The sequence below is a fragment of the Spermophilus citellus genome, assembly GCF_964194105.1.
Source record: "Spermophilus citellus genome assembly, chromosome: 7".
Taxonomy (NCBI): Eukaryota; Metazoa; Chordata; class Mammalia; order Rodentia; family Sciuridae; genus Spermophilus; species Spermophilus citellus.
The window spans coordinates 51,421,157-51,434,090 of NC_138188.1; the positions used below are offsets into that span (position 1 = coordinate 51,421,157).

Below are 12,934 nucleotides of genomic sequence, written 5' to 3' on the forward strand. Positions count from 1 at the left end.
GACTCTGGTCAATATCAAAACAAACTTGATTTCTAATTTTTTATTAACTGGAAAATCTGGAAAAAAAAAGGTCCACAAAAGGTCACTGGCCATGAAGATGAATATGATTGTTAATAATAAAGGTTGGAAATTTTATTTTAATGCTACTGATTTGTTAGATAAAATAATATGTGCACATTACAATAAAATAAAATGCTGATTATAATACAGAACTAAATGAATAGAACCCAAGGAGGGGCCTTCTGCAATAGGAGCCCCACAAACACAGAAATAGATCCCCTTATCAATATATCATTCATTGAAAAAGAGCAGTTAACTAGCACCTCCTGTTTCAGGTGCTAGGGTTATAATACAATCAGAGGACACACCCACTCATACTCATGCACACCAATCACACTGAGGTCAGAAAGGGTGCTCTAGCACTGAGCTACATCCCCAGTCCTTTTGAGACAGGGTCTCACTAAATTGCTTAGTGCCTTGCTAAACTGCTGAGGCTGGCCTTGAACTTGTGATCCTCCTGCCTCAGCCTGAGCCACTGTGATTACAGGTGTGCACCACCAGGCCCAGCCTCACTTTTTAAATGTAAGAAAATGACATTATTAAGTGTGGATCACCATCTTATTCCTCAAACTTCCCAACAGCAAACCCATTAGCAAAAGATGGTGTTGTCCCATGAGGGGGATTCTGAGGAACCCAGGTAGCCCCGAGGACAGGTTAGAAAGGGAGAAGCTCCCCAGGCGTCCTGAGCAATGAAGTCACTGATGGTGTGCAGCAGAGCAGCACTCCTTCAGATACGGGTGCCACGGACATGAAGAGACCTCTCCTCAGGGCACCGTGGCATCACAGTGAGAGGCCTCTTGAGTCCTGGCTCATCATTCCAAAGGCTCAGGAGGCAGAGGCAGGAGGACCACAATTCCAGGCTAGCCTCGGTGACTTAGTGAGACTCTTGTCTCAAATAAAATATAAAAAGGGCTGGGGTGGTACAGCACCCCAGGGTTCAATCTCCAGCCTGCTCCTCCCACCCCAGCTCCCAACTCCCCATCCTTCCCATCCCAAGGATTCCTAAACCCATATCCATCTGGGCCTCTCCTCTGAAGTCCAGGCTTGTTTCTCCAGCCACCTGTGTGTTTCATGGATCCTCAATCGCAACATGTGCAAAGTGGGACTCACAGCACCTGCCTCTGTCCTGTGGGAGGGGGAGTGAACTGCCCAGCCAGAGACCATCTGCCTTGACCTCTGACCCTACCCATGCTCACCACACCCACCTCTAGCCCACCCGCAGGTCTGCTCCCCTCCTCCCTGGCATTCGCCTCCTGCAGAATCAAGGATACCTGAACTCCACACCTGTGTTCTCCCTGGTCCTGTCCCCACTGTCACCTTCACACAATACCCTGTGACTTCCTACACCAGCTCAGGACAAAGTCACTGACTCCCACGCCAGCCCCCTGCCCACCGCCCTCTCCTGGCCTGGATTCCTCAGGCTCCCCATCACTCGCTGGCCTTGGGTCCCTCCACTCTCTGAGCCCTGGCTGGAGGCTGTCCTCATGCTCACCCTCAGCTAGCATCTCTCTGTCACTCGCCACCGTCTCTGTTTACTGACCGATCTCCTCTTTACACTGCACACATCACGAGTGACGCCACCACATTGGTCCTATTCATCGCCATATTTTTGGCGGCTGGCATCGTGCCCAGCCCAGTAGTTGATACTCAATAAATATTTGTTGAAGGAGAGGTCGGATCAGCAGCTATTCAGCATCAGGAGCAGACGAGACGGCTCAGCCGTGACCCAGGACCGTCTGGAGCAGGGAGAACCAATTTCACCTGCGCACAGCAAACATTCCTGTTTTCCAGCTTAAGTGGAGAACGCAGGGCAAGGGGGCGAGCACAGCTGACCCACAGAAACACGAGGCTCGTTCTGGGACCGCGGTGGGGCCTCTGGGGACCACTGCAGGGCCACGGGGGACCACTGGGGCGCAAGGGCCACTGGGGCCGGCGCTCACCTTGCTCACTTCCTTCAGGGCCCTCTTGCAGGCCTCGTACTTGGGAGAGTCCCTCAGGGTTTTCTGGCAGATGGTCTGCAATAAAGAAGAAACAACATGGTAGACTGACTCACCCAGGAAAATACACCACGCTCAGGCACGTCCTCTCACTCACAGAACACGGCATGCTGCACCAACATGATACACAAGGACGACATTAAAACCCAAGTGAAAAAGCTGGGAAACGATCTTTACACCCACGGTCCAGGGAATGGCCACGTAAGAGGACAGACTCCAGCCTGGTTCCAAACCCCAGGTTGGCCCTGTGCTAGTTACACGACCTTGGGCAAGTCACCGGTCAGTACTGGCCTCAGTTTCTTCATCTGTCAAACTGGAATAATGTCAGTATTACATAATAGGTTGCTGCAAGGGTTAAACAATAATTCACGTAAAGTTCCCATTTAAGCACCTGGCATATAGCACAAGTTAGTTCTAAGGTAAAACTGAGCTTGAAGACGGTCAACGAAAGGTAAACTGAATTACAAATTGGCCGTGCCTAATCTGAAAATCTGAAATCCTGAATGCTCCAACATCCACAAAAGTTTGAGTATCAGTAGGACGCCAGAACGGAAAATTCCACACCATGAAACTTTGTTCCATGCATGAAATTTTAAAAAATATTGAATAAAATTATCTTCAGTCTTTGTGCAGAAGGTGTGCATAAAGCATAAATAGATGTCCTGTTTATCTGTGGGCCCTTCCCCAAGATAACCTCAGGGCACATATGCAACTGTTCCAAAATCCAAAAAAAAAAAAAAAAAAAATCCAGTATCTGAAACATCTCATCCCAAGAATTCTGAATAGGAGATATTCACTCTGTACTTATAACTTTTGAAATGATACAAAAGCCCAGGGAACCATGTTAATTGTTGAAAATGTTCCTTTTGGTTAACAAATTTAATTAAACTTCCAAATGAAAAATTTTAAAAATTAAAAAGATGATATTTTAAGTACATCTAGATTCTGCCCAGATGGCCTGATTCCTGCACATGGCAGAAAGAAGAGGTCTGCAGCATCAGGCAGGGGTGGAAAGTGTGGTAACCCACAAGCCATCGGGACCTGAAATGTGAGTACCAAAAAGTCAGGCTTCAGACTGTTCCACATGAGAAGCACAGAACATACCACAGTGGGTTTACGTGAGAGTTCTCCTATTATTTTATCATGACCCACCCACCGTAAGAAATAAATTTATATTGCAACCAGCACACATGTGCACATAAATAAACGAGACTGTTCAATGAAATAACATTTAACCACATCATGAGCCATATGCACATCATGCTCCTCATATTCCACTCTACTTCATTTTTCAAAAACTGTGATTTGAAAATTAATTTTATGACCCATCAATAGCTACAAAAGCAACATGAAACATCCTGGTTGTGTCCTTGCGGGCAGGCACCCCATGATGGAGCCCAGGCATACAAATTTATATAAAAATCTGTACAGATATGAATTTTCTAGGAATGAAAACTATAGATTTACTCAGAATCCCAAAGGGGTCTGTGACCCAAAAAAGCTCAGACCTTAAACAGCCAGCACTGGACAAAAATGGTTCCTTTGATTCTGGAGTCCCATTCTGTTCAAGCAATAGTCTCAAACTTTCCTTTTGATAACCCAGTTATATTCTGTCCTTAAACATGACAGATACCCATCTGAGAACAAGCAACATGGTTTTCACAACTTCAAGTTTTGCAGTTCAATCACTGCTACATAACAATCCCTGGGTAATCCCTTAGAATAAGACGCTGCCTGGCCCACTGGCAGGGCGAGACCTGTGTGGAGCTGGCTGTCCTCCACTGCCCACCCTGCCCCTGCTAGCTGCTGCAGTTTGGCACAGCTGGCATGCAGGCCTCTGCCCTGGGCCAGCTGCTCTCCAGCTGCAGGGTGTGCCAGGCAGCCTCTGCTCACTGCCCAGCATGGCCAGCATGCCCAGCTCTGCTCCCAGAGGGACTGTGCCTGACATACTCAGGATGCTAAGCTTCCAAAACCAGTATGCCCTGCCTAGCAAGCCCAGGTTTGTGCCCTGTAATGCCTCCCATGGGAAAAAGAAGCCCTAGAGCATCCTGGAACACCCAAATGGGAGGGGTCTTAATGACCAGGCTGAGCAAACTGAGGCTCACACAGAGTGGTGAGTTGCCCAGGGTCCTACCTTCAGCTCAGCCAGAACAGAAACCAGGGCTCTGTCCTTGAGAAAGCAATACACTTCTCAATTCAACAATGTCAGGTGGGTGGGAAACGTGATCAAGCTCCACCAGAGGGGTGGCACAGGCATAAACTGAAGATAAATTCCAGAGATATCCAACACAGGAAGATTTTCCAACAAAGAGCACTTTCTCGTGGGATTAGGGTTTTACAGAAGGAATATGCCTCAGTTTAAGTGGAATAAGGCTAATTTGCTTCATCGGGTTTACAGTGGCCCGGCTACCCAGGGGACAGGCCACAGATCAGGTCTTACATCCATCAGCAGAGGAAGGCGGGTCACCCTCTGCATGGGGAGAATGAGAAAAGAGATCATGGGCAGGTTCCTACAGTCTTCATGGGACTCGATCCGTGACAGCACTTCCTTGAAGGCGGGGTTGGTGGCTCTGAAGGGAAACAAAGCAAAGAGAAACTTCAAAACATTTCCTTATCCAGCTAAGCAGCAAGAGAAACTGTACCAGGGAACACCGAGGGCGCTCACCCCTACTCAACAATTTTGAAACACATGAAAACAACATCAACCCAGGAAACAGAAATGGCCCTTCCGCTTCTCATGTTTCAAGGCTGAAGATCAGATGTGGTGTCATGTGACAATGTTAGCAAAACTATTAATACTGTTACTAGAACTGGGACATAAACAGAGGAAGAGGACTGGGTGGTGTGACGATGAACGTGTCAGGTATAAATTAGTATTCAGACTAGCTGCCCCTCTGGACCCCTGGAGCCACTCCACCATCACTGAAACGTGCTGCAGCCCCTGCCCTGGCCCTGGACCACCACCTAGGAAAGACATTGTTGGGGCTAGAATTGGCACCAAGAGGCTTCTGGCCCTTTGTTAAGGTCCTCTTTCTAATACTGAAAGCCAGCACACCTCTCCTCCTCTGCTGATGAAGAACAAGATGGCCACGGTGTTTTTATAGCTGCTCCCAAGGACACCACCGAGCAGACCCAAGCACTTGACTTTTACAGGCCAGACAGGAGCCCAGGACAAGAATGGGGGTTAGAGGTATCTGATTCCACCCTAGGTGACGTAAGGCCTGGAAAGAACCAAAGTGAGACCTCCCAGGTCTGCTGACCAGCCCATGTGCCTGTACCACCTCCCCTTCCCCTTGAGACCCCCGTGGAGGTCTGCGGCCTCCAGTGCACCTGCTTTTCCCAGGGGAGGGGCAGGGGGTGCCAGGGAGCACAACTGGACTCCCATGCCTTGAAAAAAGCAAGAAAAAGAACCAGGAAGCAGGATGGGGCAATAACTAAAAGTAAATAAATAAAAACACTGCCAGGAGCGGTGACACACACCTGTAATCCCAGCGGCTCAGGGGACTGAGGCAGAGAGATCCCAAGTTCAAAGCCAGCCTCAGCAACTTAGCCAGGCCCTGTCTCAAATTGGAAAAATAAAAAGGGCTGGGGATGTGGCTCAGTGGTTTAGAGCCCCTGGGTTTAATCCTCAGTACCAAAAATTAAAAAAAAAAATAATAATAAGCTTGAAAATTAGCTGCTTTGGATCAAGGCTACAAAAAGTAAAAACATAGAATGACAAATAACAGAAATGTTTTATTTTCATTTTCTCAAATTGAGAAGTTTTACATTTTCTTTCCCTGATAGCTTTGAGAAAATTCAGGATGCTAAAAGCAAACTTCATATTGGTGGCACACTGGGATCACTCAGGACTCAGTCCCTCCTCCTGCTCCAAGGGTTCGCACTGAATGGTCTGAGATGGACTTGGCACTGTCTACTTGGTTTCAAAGATTCCCAGCATTTCTAGTGTCCCTAAGAGTCACTGCTTATAACCTCGATGCACATCAACTACACAAAGCCCTGAAAACACAGCTAACAATGACCTCCAAGAGAATGTCCCCATTCTCTTGCAGTCAGGAGACTTAGACAGGATCTTTATTTTGGAGTCAATTAACTTGTAGCAGGAACTATTCACATTTTTTTAAATCCTGCAAAACCAAATGCAAACTGAAGTTAGCTCTGGTTCAGGGCTTTGCTTTCCAACATGAACTTGCATTCTCCAGCAGTTCCACGGCAACCAGAGGAGCAGGCATTGGGGAAGTAAAGGATGTGACTTTGCCCCCTAGGGCAACTTCCATCACTTCTGGAGACATTTTTGGAATCTGCTGGACAGAGGGCAGGGATGCTGTTACACATCCTACAGTGCATAGGATAGCCCCGGGAAAAGGACTTACAGCCCCAAATGTCCATCATGCAAACCCTTCTTTATACCGGAGACCTCATCTGCAGTTGGCAGCATTGCAGCCTGCACACTCGAGCCTCTCAGCAAGGTGAGGGGAGAGGGCATGATCAGTCCTGGTAGCCAATGTGGGGCTCTGACTACTGTTCCATGCAGCCACCAGGGCCATCACCAGCCCCACCCTCCAGAGAGACCTCAGCACCCACCCCACAGAGCTGGCTAGAGCTCCCTCATGGTCACCACCACTGCAGCAAGCAAGATGCAACCCTCAGAGGCCCCAAGCTGGGTGAGAGCAAAATGCATCTGCCTTCTAATGCCAAAAGCTGCTCATGATCAAGAGGAACCCACGATGCTGCTGAAGCTCCAGGGTGGCTTGTCCCACACCAAAGCTCAGGCAGCTCAGAAAGAAAACGTGTGGCGGGAAAGTTAAAGTTGGACTCCTGTTGCAGCATAATTAAATCATCAAGAACAGTTTTTCCTATTTCATTCTTTAGGCCCTCCCTCCTCTCCTCAGCACAGGTACAAAGGTGGAAGAGACTCTGGAGCTCCTATGAAACACTAACTCCAGTGGTCAACAGAGAGAGTGCCCATAGACAGAGAAGCCCAGAGCCCCGTTTCCATCCTACCCACTTAAGAACCCTCTCTGTGCCCCAGGCAAACAATATATTGCCAGTTACTGGCTTAGAAAACTGGGCGGGGGAGTGTAGATCACCTCTGTACATTTTAACAACTAGGGAAAACAAAAGGAAATCAAACCCAAGGACAGCAGCAAACCATAAAGTACTTCAGAGAAAAGCACCTCACAGACTAGACTTCATCTATGAACATCCAAAAGTAATCCTCTTAAATATTTCTCCCTGGAAAACGGCTCACCAGGAGGCATTTCTAAATATCATTTAGGGATCAATTCATTCTGATCCATGAGCTCAGGCTACTGGACGACTGAAACCGTGGCTTACAGCAGCTTCTGCAGCGTCCGCTGCTGGTAGACCTCATTGGTGCAGTACTTCACGTAGGGGTCAAAGGTGGACGCCGTGTGCTTCTCCACAATGTCACTGATGTCATCGATGAAGATGTTATTCTGATGTCTTGCTTCCAACTCTGTAAAGAATCTGAAAAAAACAATGAAAAGTGTTTATATTTCTTCCAGATCGCCTCATGTAATGCTATCAATAGGATTTAAAAACACCTGCAGTACACAGAATCAAACTCAGAAGGTGCTAAAAGGAAAAGAAAAGAAAAAAAAAAACTCAAAAGCAAGTATTTTGTTTCAATTTAAATATGTATTATGAACAGCTTTATTGCTTCAAGTATCTGGCTTTAAAACATCGATAATCCCTGGCATTTCTGCATCTTCAGGTACGATTCAGAATTGTAGATTTCACTGTTTTTCAAGAATCCACCAAGTAAGAGAGGAGGGAGTTCATGCTTCTGTATTTTATTATACTGAAAAGCACGTGAGCAAAACACCAAATTAAATGCCTAAGAACAGTCTGAAATATGCCTAATTCATGTGTCCTTTCTCTCAAAGTAAATAAGATCATCTTTTAAAAAATATGTTTTCTGATAGGTGGATGCTGATCCGTAGTGGCGAGGGGTTGGCGGGGGGGGGGGGTGGGGGTGGGGGTGGGAATAGGAAAGATGGTGGAATGAGATGGACATCTTTACCCTAGGTACATGTATGGCTGCACAACAATGCGACTCGACATTGTGTAGAACCAGAGAATGAAAACTCGTGCTCCATTTGTGTACAATGAATCGAAATACATTCTGCTGTCATGTATAACTAATTGGAATGAATAAAAAAATAAAAATATGTGGATGCTAACCCACAATAAGGGAGGGGAAGATTAGAAGTTCACTGGGGTCTTCTGCCGGGGATCGACAAGCTGCCCATCGAGGAGACGCTGGAGGACAGCCCGCAGACAAGGTCTTTACCAGGCGTTTTTGAAGAAGATGTTACAGCTATTTCCAACTATATGAACCAATTGTATCAAGCTATGCATCGGATTTATGATGCACAGAATGAATTAAGTGCAGCAACACACCTGACTTCGAAACTTTTAAAAGAATATGAAAAATAGCGTTTTCCATTGGGGGGTGATGATGAAGTTATGAGCTCTACTTTACAACAGTTTTCGAAAGTTATAGATGAGCTTAGCTCTTGTCATGCTGTACTCTCAACTCAACTTGCTGATGCCATGATGTTCCCCATTACCCAGTTTAAAGAAAGAGATCTGAAAGAAATACTGACATTAAAAGAAGTGTTTCAGATCGCTAGTAACGATCATGATGCTGCAATTAACAGATATAGGCGATTGTCAAAAAAAAAAAAGAGAAAATGACAAGGTGAAATATGAAGTAACAGAAGATGTGTATACTTCCAGAAAAAAACAGCACCAGACCATGATGCATTATTTTTGTGCATTAAATACTCTTCAATACAAGAAGAAGATAGCATTGTTAGAACCTCTACTTGGATACATGCAAGCTCAGGTAAGTTTCTTTAAGATGGGTTCTGAAAATCTCAATGAACAGTTGGAAGAATTTTTAGCTAATATTGGAACAAGTGTACAGAATGTTCGCAGGGAAATGGACAGTGATGTAGAGACCATGCAGTAGACAATAGAGGATTTGGAAGTAGCCAGTGACCCTTTATATGTGCCTGACCCAGACCCTACAAAATTTCCTGTTAATCGAAACTTAACCCGAAAGGCTGGATACCTTAATGCTAGAAATAAAACAGGCTTGGTGTCATCTACCTGGGATAGACAGTTTTACTTCACGCAGGGTGGAAACTTAATGAGTCAAGCCCGTGGCGATGTAGCAGGAGGCCTGGCCATGGACATAGACAACTGTTCAGTGATGGCTGTGGACTGTGAAGACAGGCGATACTGTTTTCAGATTACCTCTTTTGATGGGAAAAAATCTTCAACTTTGCAAGCAGAGAGTAAAAAAGACCATGAAGAGTGGATTTGTACAATAAACAATATATCTAAACAAATATACTTAAGTGAAAATCCAGAGGAAACTGCTGCACGAGTAAATCAGTCAGCTCTGGAAGCCGACACTCCTTTCCCTTCTTTTCAGCAGAGGCATGAGAGTCTGCGGCCAGCAGGACAATCTCGGCCACCAACAGCTCGAACCAGCAGTTCAGGATCTTTAGGATCTGAGTCCACAAATTTGGCTGCCCTTTCTCTAGATTCTCTTGTTGCCCCAGACACCCCAATACAGTTTGACATAATTTCTCCTGTGTGTGAAGATCTGCCTGGCCAGGCCAAAACTTCTGGCCAGGGAGGCAGGCGTACAAATCCATTTGGAGAATCTGGAGGAAGTACAAAATCTGAAACTGAAGATTCTATTCTTCATCAGTTATTTATTGTCCAATTCCTTGGTTCTATGGAGGTGAAGTCAGATGATCATCCGGATGTTGTTTATGAAACAATGCGCCAAATCTTAGCTGCTTGGGCCATCCATAACATCTTTCGTATGACAGAATCACATTTATTAGTCACTTGTGATTGTTTAAAGTTAATTGATCCACAGACACAAGTTACAAGACTCACATTTCCATTACCCTGTGTAGTTTTGTATGCTACACACCAGGAAAATAAGCGGCTTTTTGGATTTGTTCTCCGGACATCAGGAGGGAGAAGTGAAAGTAATCTGTCATCAGTATGCTATATATTTGAATCAAACAATGAGGGAGAAAAGATTTGTGATTCTGTTGGACTGGCAAAACAGATAGCTCTGCATGCTGAACTGGATCGTAGGGCATCAGAAAAACAAAAAGAAATAGAGAGAGTAAAAGAGAAGCAACAGAAAGAACTCAATAAACAAAAACAGATTGAAAAGGACTTGGAAGAACAGAGTCGGTTGATAGCTGCTTCCAGTAGAACAAACCAAGCCAGTAGTGAGGGGCAGTTTGTTGTCCTTAGCAGTAGCCAGTCAGAAGAGAGTGATTTGGGAGAAGAAGGAAAGAAGAGAGAGTCAGAAGCATAAACTTACATTGCTTTTTGATTGACACCCCCCCCTTCCGGAATTGACAATTTCTATGGTGAAATGGCACAAGGTAACAACTATGTTGAAATATCAAGGAGGAGACTACACTTTATATTTGCTTGTTTTTAGCTTCACGTAAAAAAATGTTGAACTTGATGATTTAGTTTTACATTGTTTTTAATTTTCCCTTAAAAATAATAATGTATGCATTAACATTAAATTCCTCTTGTCTAGGGCTGGGTTGTGACTCAGAGGCAGAGCACTTGCCTTGAACATGTGAGGCACTGGGTTTGATCCTCAGTACCACATAAAAATAAATAAACAAAATAAAGACATTATGTCCATTTATAACTAAAAAATATATTTAAAAAACATTGTACTTGTCTAAACAAAACTTATTTCCCTAAAACAGATTGCTGAGGAATTATACTTAAGCATTTTTTTCCTTCAAATTTTGAACTTTTAATCTTGTGTTGTAACTACCTATGTGCCCATCAGAAATAATTTATTCTTAGGTATTCATATATTCATGGATATACTCGCTCCCTTTCATTAGGAACATTTTGCTGGCAGTGAAGAAGTGTTCAACTAAGTGACCCCTTTCTACAGAGAATTCTACAAATTTGCAAATATTTTAACATTATTTGTATAAAATCGTTAGAGATTTTAGACTTAAGGTTTCCAACTTGTGGCAGGTGGCACTGTTGATTGCAGGACACTTTCTTGGATTGCTCACATTTCTCTGATGTACTATACTTGATGCCAGTAGTGAAAAAAGCTTGTATCTTTAGTTCAAAATTGATACAGCCCTTGGCATTTTATTATCATATTCTCAGTTCTCAGGTTGGGACTTCAATTATTACTGCAGAGCAGTAATGATTAAAATAAGATTTTGAAATTCATTAAAATATTTCTGTTTTGTTCATTAGGACTGGCTTGTAAAGATATTGTTAGAAGATGATACATTGTATTTTCAGCATTATGTAAAATGATTTTTACTGATAATCAAATGACATTTTCAAATGACATTTCAAAAGAAGTTATATACCAATTATGTTTATTGCTTAAAAGTAAAAATTCCCAGAGTTTAGTTTAGAAAATGTAATCTTTTAAATTTCAGACTGATATGCCCAGTATTTTCATAATCCCATATTTTGATAAAGTACTGAATCATCACTTTATATCCACAAAGGCAAATAACTAATTTATGAGCATAGAATAGTTTGCACTAACTATTGTAAATACTTTTCAAATGAGTAAAAGGTATGATTCCATGAAAGACTGAAAAGAGGTTGAATGATTGGTATAGCTAGTAGGGGAAGTTGACCAAGGAAGGATTTTAGCCTGCTACAGGTTTAAAATAACATTTCGCTACTGCCTATCTTCTCTCAGAAATTAATTTCTTTTACTTTGCTCAGATTTAAACATGGCTTATAGAAGTTATGTTCATGTGTTCCACATGAAAAAGTATATATACATATAAGTTAAATATATTGAGTAAAATATCTTACATAGTTAAACATTTAGAATTTTTCAGTAGGTTAGCCACTAATACTAATTTCACAAGGGAAAAATTCTTTTGTCCTTTGATATGTAGTTTTTTTTTTTTTTTAGGTCTGAATTAGAAATGGCATCTGTTAAAAGCTCTCAAAATATAGCTCAATTTCATACTGTATATGTACATTGTTTTCTGTAGGAATGGGATAATTATACATAGCTTCATGATATTTTTATCCATGTGGCAACTGGGAGTAATGATTATTTAATACTCCTTAAAGCCTTATGATACTAAAACATATAGTAAAAAAGTAGACATTTATGGAATACTTTTTGATTAAGTTTATTTTGTGCCTACTAAAGGGAATGCTTTTAAAATATTGTATCATTCCTTTTGTTAAAGTTGAAATTTGTGATCAGTACTTGATTGGTCATGGAAATTCCTGCTTTTAAGACCCTTTTTGAGATTGGTTAACTTTCAGTTTCATTGTCTTTTCTTTATATGGCACCTCACTAAGTTCACATGAAATCTGTTGCCTCACAAGGAAGTTGGTCATCATTAGAAGGCAGTTTTACTTGGTTGGTCCTTTGCATGGTAGCAAAGTGCTACCCATTGTTAGCCCTCTGGGTCAAAGTGTAGACTGAGGTTAAGGGTATTGGTAGACGTAGGGATGCTGGACAGACTTATAGTTCCTTTGTGTCTGTGTGTGTGTGTGTGTGTGTGTGTGTGTGTGTGTGTGTAGTTCCCTTTAAGTCATGTTCATAAGAATTACCACAATAACTGTCATATATAACTAAAAGAAATTTTAAAAATGCCCACGTCCATAGGACACATGCATTCCAGTGCCAAATAGAAATCATGAAAACATTTAGCAATGTTAGATGAAAATTCTCTTCCATTACTACTAAACTATAGGAGCTATTCTATTATTGCAGACCTGTAAGCATCGAGTTTAATAAGCTCTCCTTTTTATTTAAAGAATGCTGCCCATGGGCTTCA

General features: G+C 43.1%; 2 protein-coding genes across 2 annotated transcripts in view; one reads left to right on the plus strand and one right to left on the minus strand.

The window, feature by feature from the left end:
• Positions 1–12,934, minus strand: part of ARHGEF26 (Rho guanine nucleotide exchange factor 26) — a 103,250-nt gene that overhangs the window by 31,548 nt on the left and 58,768 nt on the right. Inside the window, exons 6-8 of the mRNA XM_081300599.1 lie at positions 7,395–7,547; positions 4,498–4,627; positions 2,001–2,075 (exon numbers count right to left, since the gene is read on the minus strand). Coding sequence (XP_081156725.1) covers positions 2,001–2,075; positions 4,498–4,627; positions 7,395–7,547 — 358 coding nt within the window. The remainder of the gene's footprint in view (positions 1–2,000; positions 2,076–4,497; positions 4,628–7,394; positions 7,548–12,934) is intronic.
• LOC308652708 (DCC-interacting protein 13-alpha-like) lies at positions 8,131–10,453 on the plus strand (the record flags this gene model as incomplete). Its single annotated transcript, XM_081300738.1, is given in 5 exon segments — positions 8,131–8,147; positions 8,285–8,516; positions 8,520–8,759; positions 8,761–9,054; positions 9,058–10,453. Coding segments are annotated over 5 exon segments (2,163 nt in total). The 3' UTR covers positions 10,438–10,453.